This window comes from Silurus meridionalis, chromosome 11 (assembly GCF_014805685.1).
Source record: "Silurus meridionalis isolate SWU-2019-XX chromosome 11, ASM1480568v1, whole genome shotgun sequence".
NCBI classification, from domain to species: Eukaryota; Metazoa; Chordata; class Actinopteri; order Siluriformes; family Siluridae; genus Silurus; species Silurus meridionalis.
In genome coordinates this window covers 3797501-3818417 of record NC_060894.1, presented here as the reverse complement: position 1 = coordinate 3818417, position 20917 = coordinate 3797501, and the positions used below count along the sequence as shown (strand labels likewise).

Below are 20917 nucleotides of genomic sequence, written 5' to 3'. Positions count from 1 at the left end.
CCAATCATAAATTACTATTGTTCACACCAACCAATAACTGATCCTTATTGTTCTCAACATCCAATCAGTGTCCGCTACTGTTCCCAATAACCGAACACGGATCACAATTGTTCCTGTAACCAATCACTTACCGATCACTTGTTCACGATTATCGATCACGTCACCATTGTTCAATCAACCAATCACAGATAACCGCTTCTCCAAATCAACAATTGTTACTTTCCTCTGAAAACAATTCGGCAACACACACACACACACACAGTGGCGCAAATTCACCAAATTATTATTATTATTATTATTATTATTATTATTATTATTATTATACACAAGCAACCTGTTTGCAATAATATTTTACACACACCAGGTTACATGATAATGTTTTTTATGTTTCGGGTTCACGTGTTGTGACGTAATAATAACGGCGCAGCGCCACTGGTGCACGCGTTTGCGATCGAGTTCGGAGCCGTGACCGCGCCGCACCGCGCTGCGAGGAGGAAGTAGGAGCCTGTTGTCGGATTAAGACGCGTCCTGCGGCGCTTCCTCCGGCGCTGTGCTGCTTAATAACGACGTGAACAATCTGCAGCAGTTTCCATTTAGGAGTTCAGATCATCTTCACCATGAGAGAGCTGCACTTTAAGGACAACTTCTGGGTGAGTATCCGGTGTACCATAAGAGATCTGGTGCGAAATGAAGTCTGCTGACTTCTCCATGGGGTCTACTTTTCAACCTTTTGCATCCAGCAGCCAATAGAAATAAAAACATTATTTTTAATGTTTACAATGTTTATTTATTTTCTCTTTTCAACTTCCTCAATTTGATCGTTTTTTTTTCGCACAAGAAGTTTCCTTAAAGGGAAATGTTGCCACGATTGTTACAATTGATACAGATCAGATCTTTATTCAAATCCAATCTAACAACCTTTTAAAGTGTGATCATATTTAAAAGTAGATCATAAAAGTAGATCATATTGTTGTGATCCTTTTTGAAAGTAGATCACATTATTGTGATCCTTTTTCAAAGTAGATCATAAAAGTAGATCATATTATTATTATTATTATTATTATTATTATTATTATTATTATTATTATTGTGATCATTTTTTTAAAGTAGATCATAAAAGTAGATCATATTATTATTGTGATTCTTTTTTAAAAGTAGATCATAAAAGTAGATCATATTATTATTGTGATTCTTTTTTGAAAGTAGATTATAAAAGTAGATCATATTATTAATGTGATCCTGTTACATATGCAGGAATGTTCATTGTCTCTCACTGAATTTTGAACTCTGGTAGAAAGTTGTTCATACCTTCCATACTGTCATTTTGTCATATACCTAATTCTAGTTTATGGCTGGAGGTTATGATTATGTCTGGGTGTGGAAATGACAGATACTCCCCTGGACAATGACAACATCAGATAGACAGAAACTCAAGCTCCTGTAAGAAGTCAGATCTTCAGGCTTCCACTGAGTTGAGATTGTTCTAAATTGTCTTGGGTACTTCACATAGTTTTGCTGTTTATTTTAGGACAGAGGTGTCCAAAATGTTTCCTAAAAAGGGACAAATCTTGACTTGGTTGAGGGCCAGGGGCTGAAAGTAAATGTTGTTTTTGGCCAGTGGTAGCTCAGTGGTTAATATGTCAAACATTGGTTAAGCAGGTCCTGGGTTCCCATCTCAGCACCACCAGGCTAAGCCCTCATACCCTGTGAGATGGCAACATTAGAGACCCTTTTGGTAAAGCTGTTGGATTTATACTTGAGTTTAAATCCCAGCACCACCAGGTCACAGGTCAGGGCCACCGCAGGGGCCCTGAAGCACAGCCCTTAACCCTCAACTGTGTAAATCCTCAATTTGTATGAATGAGATCATTGTTCATTCGCTTTCGATCAGGGCATCTGCCAAATCTGCTGTAAATATAAATACGTTGTAACGAACTGGTTTATATTAAAATTCAAATCGGTTTCTTTTTACTCATGAATAAAAAAAAAAATAAAAAAAAACATGAATCAGTTTACCAATTAATTTTTAAACATTTCCTACTCCAGTGAAACTTATAGAACGATGAAAACATAAATACAGAGAACCTTTTCATACCCATGGGGAAATTTCTGTTTCCCCTACCGACCCCCTACCAATGGCTCCGCCCTTTTAATACAATGCTCCGCCTCCATACCACACATAAAAATAATTTGCAGTCTTCAATTAATTATATTAAATTAAATATACTGTATAATAAACTTCAGCAGAAAAACAGTTGAATTATTTAATTCGGCGGGGCAGGAGGCACTCAGTGGGCCCCTACCAGCTGGTGGCGCTCTAGGCGACCACATAGTTTGCATGTGACTAAAAACTGTGCTGCATAGAAATAATCCTAATAGCAGAATTTAATACCAAATACTGCTATTCAGTCTATAAGCAATACAGACATATGCTTATAATATCAGGGACCCTGAATGCCAGACATGACGCTGGTTCTTATTGAGCTTCATCTGCCGTAGTGACAAAATCAGACTCATTGAGGTTTTTTCTGCTTATATATAAAACAAAACAATCTTATGTTAAATGTTAAATTAGAAATTGATGTCAGTGGCATTTTTGCACCTTTTCTCCTTCGCATATATGCAGTGGTGGACGGTAACAAAGTCAATGTAAATCGTTACTGTACTTAAGTAGCTTTTTCACGTATCTGTACTTTACTGAGACTTTTAGTTTAACTTCACTAAATTTCAGAGTTAAATATCTTTTTTTTCTCAATTACAATTTAGGAAATAAAGTCGTTCCTTTGGATTTATGAGGGGATTAAAAAAAACGTTCTGATTGGCGCTTGGTGGGATCTACTCGATACGAACAAACAGTTTAGCGTCAGTTTAACAGCAAGCAGGACATTGCGAGAGGAATAAATGACAGAAGAAACTCGAAACACTTGTGTAAAATATTTGAAATGTAGGTTCTGTGTTTATGATCATTCTAATAGATATGATTGAATAATGAATAATAATCTATTCATAAATTTTGCTGTGTTAAGAGTAAAAATAGAGTCTTTTTTGGGTCATGGTGTGGTTCACCCAGAGCGTCATTTAAGCCAGAACTGCCATTGCGTCCCACCGGTTGGTGGTTTCTTCTTATCACGAACAAACAGTTCAGCATCGACAGTTCAGCAATTCGGTTCAACAGCAAGCAGAACATTTTTAGAGTAATAAATGATGGAATAAACTCCTGACTAGAACTTGGCACAACTTTTGTTGCCTTATTGACATAAGTCATTGTTATGAGTAGTTGAAAAGGAGGTTTTGGGCTCGTGATAATTTATTAGATGTCTGTGTTAGTGTTAAACTCATTAATATAATTCTAATAATAGATCAGTGTGCTGAGAGTCACATTTGAGTCTTTTTACATAAACTGAGTTGATGAAGTAAAAAGTCTTGTGGCAACAATGATAATAGGAACATTATAGCCGTAATAAATCAGTACTTGGACAACTTAAGTACGTTTGATGGCAAATACTCCTGACTTTTACTCAAGTGATAGTTTAAAGGGACACATTTCCTTTTTTACTTCAACTCAAGTACATGCTTTGTGTATTTCGTCCACCACTGCATGTATGACATGGCGGGCCAAATCAAAAGTGGGACCACCTTTGCTTTAGGGGCATACAGTGAGCTACTATATATTACATTTAGGTCCATGCCAACTCAAATATTCACCCCGAGTTAAGGGTTATTTCTGACATCGCTTCTGTAAGTGTTTTGGTGTTTTAACACGTCCTTTGACTTCCTCTCTTCACTTCCCCTCGGCTTTATGTCATTGTAACGTTCATTGCAATCTGTTCATCACTTGACGTAAATAACCAAGTGAGTCGACAGCATTATTGATTCTTATGTACGGTGCTGCGTTCTGGTGCAATTCTACCCTGTGTCCTGGTTGTCTCCCAGTTGCGGGAACACCGGGCGTGACGACACGTGTTCAGTTTATTGTTTTGTTTTTTGGGGGGTGTTGAAACGGAGCTAGGAAGAAAACGGCGAATCCAGAGGTGCACAAACATGAAAAAACGGACAGTATCAGGAGTTAAATGTGATCCTAAATGAAGCGTTTTCAACATTAGATTTGGGTTTTTTAGTCTCCAGATGATAACTTTCTCTTATCTAGCTAGATAAGAATATAGTGTTCTTGATGCTGAAGTGACACCAGTCGTACGTTACTACTTGGGAAGTTAATTAAGATCCTGAAAGTGAAAACCTCTAACGTATACAACAACATGCCCTTTTGTAGAATAGAATTTCGATTGAAAATAGTTTCTCAGAGAAAAGTCAAAACATGAAATTAAACATTAAATCTAAATGGATTTTCTGATCAAATAAATGTATATTTATGTTTGGTGTGAAACATGATGGGACTCTGCTGTTCAAAGTAACTATCAGCATGCAGAGGTGTAAAGAGGACCTGAAAATCATACCTGAGTAAAAGTATAGATACCTTTTATAGATACCACGAATTCCAATATGACTTAAGTTAAAGTCTTCGAGTATATGATTTGAACAGCGCTTGAGTATTTGACTCTTATTAAACCTAGGCTCAAAAATGCACTTGTCCTCAATAGCGAGGCACGTGTTAGTGAAAAGCCAAAAACAGTAGATTGGTGAGGTTTGATTTCCTAAAAAATACAAACCAGATTATAGACCTCACCACAACATCAACACAACAGCCTTTTCAACATGCCAGAATGAACGTGCTAAAGCGACCTTTCAAAAAGAGATCTCCAGTTAACAAATTACGATGGTATCATGTGGCAAAGTAGAAGAACAGCCAGTGTTCAATGGACCAATAAGAATGAGAGTCAACAACTGTAGATAAAGCAAAACCAAATACAGTGGAACCCGGTTATGTCGCCGGCCTAGAGGGACGCCAAAAAGCGCCGAGATAACCGATGATCGAGATAAACGAAAACCAATATGGCGGCAATATATTAACGTGCTTGAAATTTCTTTATGTACATGATGTGCGTTATGAAATGAGAATGTACACGCAAGTGTTTTTGGAGGGTTTTTTACACAACAGCGTTGCCGCGATTTGTTTGATTGGTGATGCGGATCAAGATAACCTGTAATGCGGATAAGGAGGCGGAAGTAAACGCAAACAAAGTTCATTGAGAATATTTAGGAGATAATCCACCAATACTTGTAGAGAAGCAGTAATATCCAGTGCTGCGCTCCGGGAGCGCGGTCCACGGAGTTCTGTGAAAGCAGAGACAGTTCGTGTAGAGAATCCACGGATCCGCGCTATGGAAAGCGCAGCGCTGGGCAGCAACGGATAAATGTGGTGCAGACAGCGTGAACATGGAAAACAGCAGGATCGAGGTAATCCTGGGTGCCGTTGAGAGAATGCGGACGCGATTACACAGACCGACGTGAACCAACACATACGATCATGCACAAACAATAACGGACCATGAGTGTGTGGAGGTGAGGGGCTTAAATAGGAGATGGGATGACTGAGTGAATGAGAGTCAGGTTTGTGTGATCAGCATGACGGCGACGAGCTCGCCCACACGGGGTGCTTCGGGGTATGCCGCCACAGAAGGGGGCGTGGCAGGGGGATTCCCGACATAACCGACGTTAAGTGGCAAATTTGCCCCCTCTTGTGCTCGAGATATTAGAGTTCGGCGACATAAAAAAACGACATAAACGATTTAAAAATGCTAAGACAAAGCAAAAATTTGGCGGTTTCACTTCAAAAACGTCGACTTAATAGGGTTGCCGAGTTAACCGAGGTCGAGATAAGTGGGTTCCACTGTATTGTGTGTGATTGTGATTTGATGCAGCTCTCAGTCTTTCACAGTCTCAGAAGGATGATATTCTTATTCAACTTCAACAAAAGCTGGTTCTCAATGTTTTTGGAATGTCGGACTGATAATGAAGCCAGCAGAGCTTAAAAAGTCGTTCCAAGGCAGCAGATTCAGCTAAAGAGTGTACATTTATTAAATCTTTAATGTAGTTGAGTAGAGAGGAAGTTGCTTATATCGTTGATACTCAGTAAATTAAGGAAAGTGACTTTGAACTTAAGTTCAGTAACTAAGTAACAGTAACAGTGTTTAATGCAGATAACAGACAAGTGTGTATACACAGCGAAAGAAACCTGAGCTAAAACTCTTCCTGATTGTGTAAGAGGACATGGCAACCAGAGATGTGTTCAGACAAAGATATTCCATTCCATTTTTAATTCACATCCTAATCATTATATACCCTGAACAGACAACATGGGACTGTGTGTTTAGAGAACTAGTGTGTGAGACCCATCGAAGTGGGAGTAATGCCCTCAAGTTAACTATTTTAATTTTATGTTGTCTTCCCCTTGTAGTACAGCAGTTTGCAATAATTCCGGCTCTATATTTATTCATGAACAACGTCCTCATTTCCATTATAGTAACATTTCCTGTTGTGGACGCGCTTTCCCTCAACAGCCTTTACTTTTTCGCTCTTTACATGTTAAAGACTCTTTATTAAGAGTTTTATATTCATTTTATCAGATGCAGTTTTTTAATCTGCAGAGGTTTCACGAAACACCGGAGACTCCCAACAGAAAGGCTCATCAGATTGATTTTTCTTTTCATGCAAAAAAATGAAGAAATAAAGATCTGTTTATTATTAGGGTGAGGCACCTGCTACATGACATCCATGTTACTTGTATTTTGCTACTAACGTTTTAGAATAAGCGTGTTTATAATAACCAGGCAACCAGGATTTTTTTATGCTATCTTTAAAATTGTAGACAAGATTGTAGTGCTTAAGTTAGGGATGAAGATATATGCAAAACACAATCGATGCAAAATTTAAAACACTGTCTTCTGTAGGTAGAGATGCATGACGAACTAAAGGGAAAAAACAGTGGTGGTTGTGGTGTTAGTGTTGCTTTGCGTTAGAGGATTTATTGTTTTACTTGCGGGTTGAAGTTTATAGACATCTGCGATAGTGAAGGTGCGATAATGGCAGGTAGTTGGGTGCCATGATGTGATCCTGATGGGATTGGCAGTTCAGTGGTTGAGATTTGGGACTTTTGATTGGAAGATTGTGAGTTTAAATCCCAGCAAGCCAAGCTGCTATTTGTCTTTCAATCCTCAATCTTCAACTGCTCAGTTGTAAAAAATGAGATAATTGTAAATTACTTTGTATCTTCTATTTACAGGACATGGTAGAAGGCATTATTCACAGCAGCTTACAATTATCTTATTTATATAAGTGGGTAGTTGAGGGTTAAAAGTATTGCTCAGAGGCCCAGCGGTTGGCAGCTCGGTGGTGCTGGAAAATGAGCTCACAATCTTTTTAGTCATAAACAGTAAAACAGCTTAACCACTGAGCTGCCCAAGGGGTCTTCCAGTGCTGAAGAGGTGCGCACTCACAGGGCACGAGTGCTTACTTATGAACATATTGTCATGGTCTTTACTTGGTTTTTAGTTGAGCAACATTAAAACATTAAATACTGCAAAATCTTATAAAAGAGCGTGTTTATTGCTTAGAAAAAAACCTTTGACACATATACATTAAGCACAATGAGACTCTTTTCTTCACATATTCCAACTTGTTAGACATCTGGAGCAGAGATGGTTAAGGGCCTTACTCAAGAGCCCAACTTCTATTAAGTAGCCCAGACCCTTAACCATTGAGCTTTAACACTATTCCAGAGACAAGAAGTCTGCAAAATGACAACATGTCCAACAAAAGTGTACGATATTGTAGTTGTTCACTGTCTGTAAACCCCAGGGGTAGAAACAATGGGACCCAAAAATGGATCAAGATTACACGTTTAATGGTCTTACCAACAAATCATTGGTCAGGAAATGAGCAACAATTAATTAATTAATTAATTTTTGTACTTCCCTGCCTGTTACTTTAAAATTTAATCAAGCATTTTGGTTACAAACATCAAATTTCCCAGATTCCAGCTTTTCCATTCATTCCGTTCAAAAAAGTTCATGCTAATTTTCATGCTAAATGATTCTGACTAATGATGTGTGTGTGTGTCTGTGTGTCTGTGTGTCTGTGTGTGTGTGTGTGTGTGTGTGTGTGTGTGTGTGTGTGTGTGTGTGTGTATGTATGTATGTATGTGTGTGTATATATATATATATATATATATATATATATATATATATATATATATATATATATATATATATATATATATTTTATTTTATTATTTTTTTTTTTTTAATTATCATTATAATTTATTAAAATTGTTTTTAGAAGTGCATACAAAGAAAGAAGGTGGTGATGAATTGAGGAGGTTTCCGTAGCTGAAACCTTGTAAACTGTTCTGCATGAGAACCTTTTGCCTGCTTAATGCGGCATATCTGCGAACCTTTTTGCATTTGTTTCCATTCTGCCAGTGTGCAAAGAGGTGACATGCAAAATTGACATCAGATAATTATAGAGGCAGTGTGTGCGCTAGCGTTCTCTAACTGCCCTCTTGAATGTTCCGCATAGAGCAGAGCGTGTTGTACAACATGCATGCGTTAAATAAACGACTCGATGAGCGGTTTTAATTTTATAACCGCATTTGTTTTGCTGACAGGAATTCAAGAAAATTCCCAGGTTCACGTTAATATGCTAATAATTAACATGTCACATGGTGATGTTTCCCGTAAGGAGATGTTTATGAACTTGTGGATGATGTAAAAACGTATACATATGAGAGATTATATTAGACTGAATGGAAATATTGTGTACATTTGTTAAATGAAGTGAAATGAAATGACCAATTAGACAAATTGCTTTCAAAGTGCAATCATCCAATCAAACAGTCCATTACTAAACTCCTGGAATTCTCTCCACATTACACTCTCCAGATTGAATAAAATGGTGCGAAAAACCAAAAACATAGAGCATTTTTTTTTTTTCTGAAAGGATGGAGCGTCACGTTTATTTGCAACTGTGCATTTTCTGTCCTTCCGCTTTCGAAATTTAGCACATTCATTTATTTTTTCTTTATTTCCTTCACACAAATTCTTTAATTTGAGCATTCTGTTGCATTTCCCTTCTCTCTTTCTTATTACTTACTTTTGTTTGCACTTCTGATCCTTCTTTCTTTCTTTCTTTTGTTTGTAATTTTTTGTTATTTTTTGCACTTTGTTTCTTTCTCTTTTGCACTTTTGTTTGCATTTTCTTTCTTCGTGCCTTTTCTTTTTTCATTTTGTTTCTTTCTTTCTTTCCTTCTTTCTTTTCTTTTTGCTCTATCTATCTATCTATCTATCTATCTATCTATCTATCTATCTATCTATCTATCTATCTATCTATCTATCTATCTAGCGCACTTTCTTTATTTTGCACTTTCTTTGCTTTTTTATTCTTGTATTCATAAACCCTTTTTAGAACTGTGGTGAGCAGAAAAGCATCTCAGAAAGACTCAGAATGACGTGTCAAACCCTGAGGTGAATAACTTACAGCTGCAGATTCCAATTCCTATCAGCCGAAGTACAAGAACCTAAGAGCATGAAACCTGATCGGAGTAAAATCAACTTTATATGAAGCTTTTAAGGAAACTGTTGACCTGCATGATTTTACGCATTGCTCTGCAGTCACATGATCGGCTGCTGGCGCTGTTTTTTTTGTTTGAGTGGAAATCCTAACACCTTTTGTTTTTGCTCCTTTTATGGACAGAACACAGAGCTGACCAGCACAGCGGGCTACGACGCTGTCATCCAGCACCTCAATGATGGCAGGAGGACTTGCAAAGAGATTGAGGACTTTATGAAAGCCAGGTAAGGAATAAAATTGGACACAGGCATTCTACTGCATTATACCAAGCAGCTGTGATTATATGGGATAAGCAGAATCGTAAATGTTTCCAGCGTGACACAGAGAACATGACAGTGTCAAAGTACAATCATTATGTTACGTCCTATGTAGCGTATTTACATTGTATACATTATGTGGACAAAAGAAGTTACACACGTGTTTTTTCACCAAACTGTTACCAAAAACTTTGATTTACACACATATGGTGTGTTTGGGGTGTAAGTATAGGGTGTGTTTGGGGTGTATGTATAGGGTGTGTTTAGGGTGTATGTATAGGGTGTGTTTCGAGTGTATGTATAGGGTGTCTTTCTGGTGTATGTATAGGGTGTCTTTGTGGTGTATGTATAGGGTGTGTTTGGGGTGTATGTTTAGGGTGTGTTTGGGGTGTATGTATAGGGTGTGTTTGGGGTATATGTATAGGGTGTGTTTGGGGTGTATGTATAGGGTGTCTTTGTGGTGTATGTATACGGTGTGTTTGGGGTATATTTATAGGGTGTGTTTAGGGTGTATGTATAGGTGTCTTTGTGGTGTATGTATAGGTGTATTTAGGGTGTATGTTTAGGTGTGTTTGGGGTGTATGTATAGGTGTGTTTAGGGTGTATGTATAGGGTGTCTTTGTGGTGTATGTATAGGGTGTATTTGGGTGTATGTTTAGGGTGTGTTTAGGGTGTATGTATAGGTGTGTTTAGGGTGTATGTATAGTGTCTTTGTGGTGTATGTATAGGGTGTATTTGGGTGTATGTTTAGGGTGTGATAGGTGTGTTAGGGGTATATATATAGGTCTATTTAGGGTATATGTATAGGTGTGTTTAGGGTATATGTATAGGGTGTGTTTGGGGTATATGTATAGGTCTGTTTGGGGTATATGTATAGGGTGTGTTTAGTATATATATAGGGTCCGTTTGGGGTATATATATAGGTGTGTTTAGGTGTATGTATAGGGTGTATTTGGGTGTATGTATAGGGTGTGTTTGGGGTGTATGTATAGGTGTGTTTAGGTATATATATAGGTTGTGTTTGGGGTGTATGTATATAGGGTGTGTTTAGGGTGTATGTATAGTGTGTTTGGGGTGTATGTATAGGGTGTGTTTAGGGTATATGTATAGGGTGTGTTTGGGGTATATGTATAGTGTGTTTGGGGTATATGTATATAGGTGTGTTTGGGGTATATGTATAGGGTGTGTTTGGGGTATATGTATAGGGTCTGTTTGGGGTATATGTATAGGGTGTGTTTGGGGTGTATGTTCGGGGTGTATGTATAGGGTGTGTTTGGGTGTATGTATAGGGTGTGTTCGGGTATATGTATAGGTTGTGTTTGGGTGTATGTATAGGTTGTATTTGGGTGTATGTATAGGTTGTGTTTGGGGTATATGTATAGAGTGTGTTTGGGGTGTATGTATAGGGTGTGTTTGGATGCAGTAGCATTATATTTACCCTTCATTTGAACTGGAAAACTAAAACCTCTTCCAGCCTGACAATGCACAAGTCAGTCATGGGTTGGAGTTTGAGTGAAAGGTCTTGATTGGCCTGTTCTAGGGCTCTTCTGAGCACCTTTGGGGTAAACTAAAGTGTTGACTGCACCCCAGGCCTCCTCACCTCACCAACATCAGTACCTGGATTTACTAACACTCTTGTGGTGGAATGAATCTCACACAAATCTCCACAAACACACTCAAAAATCTAGTGAAACATCTTCCCAGAAGTGTGGACCTTATAATAACAGCAAATGGGAACCAAATGTTTTTTTTTAAAAAGCACATACCAATCTTATGGTCCAGAAAACGTTTAATCACCATTGTGTAGATTATGCAGAGAGGCTTCTAAAAACATTCTGTAATAATGAACTATAGTACTTATTGTATAAATGACCATTACTGCATCACATAAGGGAAGGGACAGTGAGGCAAATGAACTCTGTTTTGTTATCTAGCACCTCTCTCACTTCCTGTAGGCTGTTAACATCTTTACAGGTTTGGTTACGCTCAGAGTCAGAGAGCATGTTAACGTTGCCAGATTAATGTTGGCTGGATGTTCTAAGGTTTTGCTTTAATGCCACCCTCTTCTACTGAAACTCTCTAGCAGGTTTAGATCAGGACATACTGTTTCTCACTTCCACTGACCAAAGCGCTCAGTAATATTTTTATCCTTTTTTTTCGTGGTTGCCATTAATGCGAGCAAACTTTCTGTCTCTTTCTTTCTTTCTTTCTTTCTTTCTTTCTTTCTTTCTTTCTTTCTTTCTTTCTTTCTTTCTTTCTTTCTTTCTTTTTCTTTCTTTCTTTCTTTCTTTCTTTCTTTCTTTCTTTCTTTCTTTCTTTCTTTCTTTCTTTCTTTCTTTCTTTTTTCTTTCTTCCTTTCCTTCCTTCCTTCAGTAGTAACTTTTTGGTGTAAGAATGTTGCTATAAACAATGCCTGTGAAATGTTTTGAATGATCGAGTCTTTTATGGTTTTGGAGAGACACATGCATGTTCTTATTGTTTCTATTATGTTATCTAGGTAAAAATAACAGTATGAAGATTTCCTTTGACCAAACAAATCTATAAATGTCCCGATGTACTTTATTTTCATTGAAAAATCCTCCCTTAGCATGAACAGCAGCTTTTACAGACACTCGGTGCCTGGACAGTTTGTTTCTCCAAACTTTCAGCTAAAATACTTTGCCATTGTGCCTCTTGTAAAACTTGTCAAAGGTCTTCTTCACTAGTTAGATGTTTCTTTCTTGTGACCCTGACAGAATATTTGGCCCTAGCATCGCACTCCTGACAGAATAATCGGCCCTAGCATCGTGTTCCTGACAGAATAATCAGCCCTAGCATTGCGTCTCTGACCGAGTAATCTGGCCAAACATGGACAGATGCACCAAAACGTTGGGCTTGCCCCGCCCTAAACTGGCAAATTAAGGACACATGCAAGACGAGAGATATTTTGAAGCACAGCCCCCATCGGGGTTTTTAAGGGCATGAACAAAGCTTTGACATTCCAATCAGTCCTTGATGACATCTTAAGACAGCTGTCCCTTTGGCCCCTTTGCCCTGCTGGGGGGCTGCCCAACCGGGCACACTCCCCTGCCCGTCAGCCATGGTGTGAAGGCTCCAAGGTGTTCTACGGTTAGGATTAGGGTACCTGGTGGTCTGCCTCAAGTGTCCGCTGGCACCCGACTTTTCTAATGCTCCGGCTCCAAGATGTTCGTGCCTGTCCAGTTACTGGTTTGCACTATGGACTGGTTTTTTTTGGTTTTCTGTTTTTGTTCTCAGTTTGCCATGTCTGATTTTTGGATTGTTTTTTCGATTTCTGGTTTTGGTTCCGTCTGCATTGCTCTGTCTGCCGGCACTCGTATTTTGGACTATTTTTCGGACCCCTGCATGTTCTTTCATTAAAGACTGTATTTTTGAACTCTCTGTTTGCATCCTGCATTTGGGTCCTTCCAGTCTCTGCACACTGACACATACCTAATCTTATGGTCAGGTGTCCACAAACTTTTGTCTATATAGTGTGTCTCACAACATTTTTTTTTTTATTTCCCAGAGCAGCTCTCAGTTTCAATGACACCAACATTAACCAGTAATAACAGTTGTGTACTTGCTGTCCTTATAGAGCTGCAATTGAGGAGAAATACGCGAAGGAGCTCCTGGGGTTGTCCAAGAAGGTGTGCGGCCATAACGAAATGAAGTAAGTGACACAGATAATAAAATAAACCAAAAAAAGGTTGCGTTGTTTTTAGAGGATGAGAACCCGAAGTTATTATCTTCCTGTAAAGGCATAGTGTACTGTTCTTAAAGCACAGCAATTAGCGAACTTGTTTGTGTTTTTTTAACAAAAGCATGACATGACATTTATAGACTCCTGGTTCCTGTGAGGAAGAATCGGAATGCTGGGCATCAGCTTTAGGAACATTTATAATGACTATGTAAAAATAATTTTTAGAATTTTTTTTTATTACTTATCTTATCTAAGATACAGTGGATTTTAGGGGTGTAAAGGTACAAGTATTCGTACCAAACTTTTTTGTTACAGGGCTTTTGGTTCGGTACACATGTGCGGAACATAGTTAAAATCTGAGTTCCTTCAGGAACGTATTAAGTGGCGGACCGCAAGTTTTCTTAGTCTAGTTTAGTGTTTTATGTCCAGCTTCAAGAATTTATCTTAAAAGTAAAATATCCTGACAATTCCACTTATCGTGGGAGTGAATAAATGAAGGTTGATTTTATATCAAATGTAAAACACACACATCTGTATTACCCAAATGGGGTCATGTACATTTACAAGTATAAAATGAAATTCTTTCTTTTCATATCTCAGCGATGTTAGGAAGCTGGAGTCAGAGTGCAGGATCAGCCATGACACAGCACCCCTGTAGCACATGATCAGCCATGACACAGCACCCCTGTAGCACAGCGGGTTAAGGGCTTCGCTCAGGGGCCCCAAGAGTGGCAGCTTGGCGATACCTGATCTTGAACCCCGACCTTCTGATCAGTAACCCAGAACCTTAACCACTGAGCTACCACCTCTCTGGAGCAAAGAGGGTTAAGCTTATGCTCAAGGGCCCAACTGTGGCAGCTTGTTGCTGCTGGAGCTTTAACCCCTGACTTTCTGATCAGAACCCGAAACCTTTTAAGACCTGGCCTCGATAAAGGATTGGATAATTTTCCGTCTCAAGCTTGACTTGAGCCGTAATAAAATTTGATATGTTAGTGTTCACAGATCCACACGTTACACTCAAAATATAATTTGGGCTTTTTGGTATTGTTCAGATGGAATGAATATGAGTCTGAGTATAAGAAACCAAGCGAGCAGATTTAATGGCATTGTTCCAATATGCCTTTTAATGCACACTTGTCGACTTCCTCTCTCCATTTCCTCATGGTCGGGTATCCATTACCATCACGAAGGCAGCTTTATTACCCTGTTAGATAAAGGCTGACATCACTGTAGGCTTCAGAAGCAGAACAGAATGGATTGTGATGTGGATGTGGTTTAGAAAGAAAGAAAAAGAAAGAAAGAAAGAAAGAAAGAAAGAAAGAAAGAAAGAAAGAAAGAAAGAAAGAAAGAAAGAAAGAAAGAAAGAAAGAAAATGTAATAGTCCTGTGATATGAATAGTAATATTTGAAACACATTATTAGGATACTTTTAAAATAATTATTTATAGCACTTTTTATTTTTGTTAATTTATTCTTATGTATCATCATAAAGATTGGAAAAAAAAATTATAACATTTTTGAACAAGTTTATGTCTTTAATTTTCATTAGCTTTTTCATTCTAAGTTCAAGTTTATTTCTATGGCACGTTTCACAATGGACATTGTCTGAAAGCAGCTTTACAGAACTTAAGAATGAAAGGGAATGATGTGTGTTTATCCCTGATGATGAAACCTGGTGTGACTGTGGTGAGGAAAAACTCCCCCTTTTAGATGTTATGAGAAAGAAACCTTGAGAGGAACCAGACTCAAAAGGGGAACTCATCTTCATTTGAGTGAGACCAAGAGTGTGATTATAAACCTTTAAAACAATATAAAACATCAGAGAGTGAGAACCAACTTCAGTGTGTGATTAGGAGTAATGTCCTTTCTACAGTCTTATATTCAAATTTTATTTGTCACATAAACAAAATAAAATGTATACTGTCAGGTGACGTTGTGGAACCAGGAGCTACTGAGCGACTCATAAAATAGCTCAACATTTAAGATCATCACAACAGTTACTCCTCCATACCAGAGCCTTTAACACTCAGAGGACTAGTGTCCAAACTCTACATGAAGTGGGATCTGAATGGGGCCGGTACATCCATTTTATTTGTTAGTTTGTCTTCATACACACTGTCTTGCACACTGACGTTGGACTGATACGTTAGAGCAGTATGACAACCGATTATTATTTCTAAATGATTTATGACCACTGGTTGCGATTGAACGAACGACACACAAACTGACGCTCTGGTGTTTCTTGTCTATTCTTAGCACGCTGAAGCGATCCCTTGATGTCTTCAAACTGCGTAAGTATGGAACTGCGAGCATTGTGAAACTGAGTACAGTTTGGTAATTGTTTGATAGTATTTACGCTTGTGATGGATCTCTTTTTTTCGTGTGTGTGGTGTGTGTGGTGTGTGTGTGTGGTGTGTGTGTGTGTGTGTGTGTGTGTGTGTGTGTGTGTGTGTGTGTGTGTGTTTTGATGTATACAGAGACTGAGCAAGTCAGCATGTCTCACTTGCATTTGGCCCAATCCATACGGGAAGAAGCCAAAAAGTTAGAAGAGTTCAGAGAAAAACAGAAAGAAGCAAAAAAGAAGGTGAAGTCGAATATCACACCCACACACACCCACACAACAAATTCTCACCTTTGAAATCTTATTGCAGGTCAACCAAGATACAGCACTGACAGTACAGTAGTTTCAGCCACAGATTTTATTTAAATGCACCAGTCTGAAGACGTCGTCGTTTCTATAGTTACCGTAATTTTGTAATTCACAGCGTTTTGCAAAAATATCGATTTGCATTAAAGACACTCGTGATGAAACGAGTGGTATTAGTACACTAAAGGTTTTTGCAAGAAAACCTTTATTAAACTATTATGGGATGGAAGGAGTCTCCAGTGTCAGTGCTTTATAACAGTCAGTGCTGAAGCTGTCGCTTCACCAAACAGTTTCTGCATTCATGCAATCAAGACAAACAGAGTTTTATTTATTTATTTATTATATGTACCTTCAAGGGAAAAAATAAAAGGAAGGCGGGAAGGAAGAAAGATGAAAAGAACAGCTGTTTACAAAAGCTTTAAGTGATAACAGGAACCTAACCTAGTGTTGTGGGCAGTTGACAACATTACAATATACTTTTATTATATATTTTTTTTATATTTTTTTATTATATAATTTAATATATATATACTTTTAAAATTTTTATAACTAGATGGAAATAAAGTTAAAATAAACTATGATATTGCTTTCAATAATGTGAGAACTTTTGTTAATCAGCTTTCTGTGCAAAGCATAAACTCACACCATCTATTATATCACCTTTGGTGTTGTTCATTTCCTGTAACAGCATTTTCAAATGCATTTCATTCTGGTCAATCATTATTAGCTTTAAAGGTATTTTACTATATATTTATTATTATATTTATTTATTATATTTATTATTATATTAAATGACATTACATTATATTATATTGCATTACATATTATATATTATATTATATTATATCATATTGCACTATATATTATATTACATTATGTGTGTGTGTTTGCAGGTGGAGCAGCAGATGGACGTGCTGCACAAACAGAAAGCAACACAGTACAAGAAAACCATGGAGGTAATAGTTTCCCCTTTGTTTATTGATTTCAACAGGGGGAAGCTGTGATGGTGTTGTGACCAGGAAGTAGGAAATATCAAGTATGTAAAGAAGAGAGAGATGAGCAGTGCTGGCAAACAGAAGCAGGGCGAGTCAGCATGCGAGGATAAAGTGCTTAGTTTGTATTGGCTGCTATTTCTCTGTTACATTCTCTCAAAGTTTTTAATTTGGTTGTGTTGATTGGCATGAAGTGTGTCTGAGAATGCAGGAACAGGAACAGAAAAGAAAACAGTAGTGTTTGAAGAGATATATTAACCTCTACAGCTTTTTTTTTTTTTTTTATTCAAATCATATTAAATCTAAGTCCTAGGCATGTATGTTTGTTTGATGTAGAAGTAAAAAAAAGTAGAAATCATTTGAATATAGTCTAAATGTATCTACTATTTCCTGGAACCAAATCTGCATATATTTATTTTGGTCAATATTTCCTTTTTGAAGTAAAGTGTAAAAGCATCCCAAACAGCTTCAATAAAATACATTTTATTTAAAAAAAAAAAAAAAAACAAAAAAAAAAACTATATACATATATATAAATTTTGATTAGACGTCGTCACTGTTTACATTATTTCCTGTAACTGAATTACAATAGTGTAAATATTGTTAAAAAATTACCCCATGATAAGGTATCCACTTAAAAAAACTCTTCATTTATGTACATTTGTATAGCAATTGTTGCCATATCAGTACCCAAATCTGAAGTATAATATACTAGCATACATAGTTATAACTAAATTCATTTTACAATTTTTTAGACAGTTTTTGAACTAAAAAAAAAAAAAAAAAAAACAGCCAGCTACAATGGCTTAGGACTGCAATTTTCATAATTACTTCTGCATTTAAGGACCCATCACTGAACAGCACATCTCAACAATGGTAGAACTGTAATGAATGGACATTTAGAGTCACCCAGATGAGGATGGGTTCCCGTTTTGAGTCTGGTTCCTCAAGGTTTCTTCCTCCTACCATCTCAGGGAGATTTTTCTTGTATCTGTCGCTACTGGCTCACTCATTAGGGATAAAGTTATAGGCACTAACATATGACTCCATATTTTATACTCTCTTTATTTCTGTAAAGATACTTTGCGACAATGTCTGTTTAAAATTATATACAAATAAAAGTTAATTGAATTCAGATGGCACAGTAGAAGATTGCTAGCATGAGTAGCAGTTCCAAAGATAGCTGACATGCACACACATGAGATGTTTAGCGTCTTTATACACATTTGTCTTGCTGGTAAATTCTAAAGTTAAAGGAATGTGTAAAGATTTCACTGCTTAGTGTGCCTGTTTTCTGTTTTTTTTTTTTTACTTGTAATGCTAGGTTGTGGGTTTATCTGTTTCTAATAATGCAAATTCTGTGGCTATGGTGTTTGTTTATGCTACACTAAAGCCTATCATGTGAAACCGTGAACTTGCTGAGGTAAAAAACACCCTAAATAACTATTTCAGCTTTCATACTCATTTGTAATAAAGTTTTGCCATATATTAGCCAATACTGTACAATAAATAGCATATCCTGAAAAAAAATTTATAGTGATTCTACTAGTGGAGTGATATTTCACCAGCTAGCATGATTAGCAGGTCCATACCTAGCTGACAAACATAGTTTCATGCATATGAACTTTTTTTTTGGAAGTCCTGCCTGTTAAGTTGGAAACAGTTTATTAGAGTTAATCATGTGTGATTCACTTTATATCTACTAGATTAGCTTGTTTATGTTGCTAATTCCTGATGAGACCGTTTACTCGTAATGCTAGTTAAAAGTATTTTAAGTAATGCTAATTTTGTAGATCAAGGGGTTTTTAATGCTAGCTCATGGTTAAGCTTGTAAAATTGTGAATCTGTAGGGGGAAAAACTCTGAATGACCATTTCAGTTTTTGAAATGATTTATCAGATCAGTTATCAAAAAGAGATCAGTGAATTTTTTGTCTATTAGAGTTCACATGTCCACTCAGAATGTACTAGAATATGATAGAACACTCACCTGTGATTATGGTTTGGCATGTATTAATGATATTAATAATAATATTAATAATAATCATATGTTTAATTTATATAGCTCCTTTCCCAATCTAAGGGGTGACTTTACAATAAAGAACACTATTTGACAATCAGTAAATCATATGGACATTTACTCAGACTTTAACAGCGGCCAATGAAGTTGTATATAGCAGTTCTATCAAATTGTACAGACCATCACATCTATACAAATGACAGAAATCAATGTCTAGATGGCTTAGAAAGCATAAGAAATATAAGTATGTAAATGTACACATTATGACTGGAGATATTGGTAGAATAAACAGGTTTCGAGCTAAGATCTTAGATCTACTCATAGATACAACTGGTTGTCCTGAGTACTAGGGGGAGTGAGTTTATTAGCTTAGCTCCTATAACAGAAAAAGACCTGCTGCTCATTGAATCAAAGATAGAAACTATGAATAATTAACAGTTCACACCTAGTCATTTGGGCTGTTGTATTGTAATAGCAATTAATAGCTATTAATAGCAAATCCTCTCAATCTTGAGTAATTCTACCGGTGAAGTGATGTTTAGCAGGCTAGGTACATAGCTAGCTGACAAACATTTTTCTTTATCAACTTTTTGTAACCTTTACTTTGCATTATTCCTTTCTGTTAACTGAGATAGAAACAGTTTATTTAAGCTAGTTGTGTGTGATTTACTTGATTTCTGCTAGGTTAGCTTGTTTACTATGCTAATTCCTGAGAAGACCATTTACTGTAATTGGAGTTACAGTACACACGTGTGTGTGTGTGTGTGTGTGTAGTTGATGCTTGGGGTTAATGCTAGGTCATGTCTTAGACTGTCAAATAGTTCACTGCTGGAAAGCAAAAGTCCCATAATGACCAGTTCAACTTTTAAATATGTTTACCTGGCATAGTAGTGCTAGTGCTACCGGATCGTCAAACAGAGATCAGCATACTTTTTTATCAGAGTTCATAAAAACTGAGAAGGCACGTGCTTGCTCCACCTGACAGTACATGACAGATCAGCGCTGTGCTGCATATCCCGTGCGGGAACTGAAGAGGAAGTGAATATCTGCAGCTCATTTATGCAGTGATGAAAAGGAAGTCCCAAAACTAACTTGCTTGTATTAATAGAATCTAAAACCTCAAGACAAGATGTATATAGATAGCTAGAACACATTTATGCAAAAACACTGAGCATTTACACTGAACAAAATGATAAACGTAACACTTTTGTTTTTGACCCCATTTTTCATGAGCTGAACTCAAAGGTCTAAGACTTTCTATGTACACAAAAGGCCTATTTCTCTCAAATATTGTTGGCATTGTGCTGTATGATAAAACCTTTTATTGTGGCCAGCCTGAGGCTAAATTGTGCAGTTTTATCACACAGCACAATGCCACAGATGTTGCGAGTTTTGAGGGAGCGTGCAGTTGGCATGCTGACTGAAGGAATGTCCACCAGAGCTGTTGCTCTTAAATTGAATGTTCATTTCTCTACCATAAGCCGCATGCGGTTGCGACCACCTGTTTAATCTGTCTAATCAACATCTTGATATGCCACACCTGTGAGGTGGTTGGATTATCTCGGCAAAGAAGAAGTGCTCACTGACACAGATTTAGACATATTTGTGAACAATATTTGAGAGAAATTGGCCTTTTGTGTGCAAAAAGTCATTTTTTTATTGAGAAAAATCTTTGAGATCAGCTCATGAAAAAATGGGGGCAAAAACCAAAGTGTTGCGTTTATAATTTTGTTTAGTGTACACTGACATTTAATGTATGTACTGTAATTTTTTAAGTAT

The 20917-nt window shown here is 37.2% G+C and overlaps 1 protein-coding gene across 1 annotated transcript in view; it reads left to right on the top strand.

Moving 5' to 3' along the window:
- The first annotated feature begins 468 nt into the window (after positions 1-468).
- The window catches only part of pstpip2 (proline-serine-threonine phosphatase interacting protein 2), a 39603-nt gene continuing 19154 nt past the window's right edge, over positions 469-20917 (top strand). The window contains exons 1-6 of the mRNA XM_046861366.1: positions 469-650; positions 9649-9749; positions 13378-13452; positions 15738-15772; positions 15959-16065; positions 17022-17084. Of these exons, the coding sequence (XP_046717322.1) occupies positions 618-650; positions 9649-9749; positions 13378-13452; positions 15738-15772; positions 15959-16065; positions 17022-17084 (414 nt within the window). The 5' untranslated portion in view covers positions 469-617. The remainder of the gene's footprint in view (positions 651-9648; positions 9750-13377; positions 13453-15737; positions 15773-15958; positions 16066-17021; positions 17085-20917) is intronic.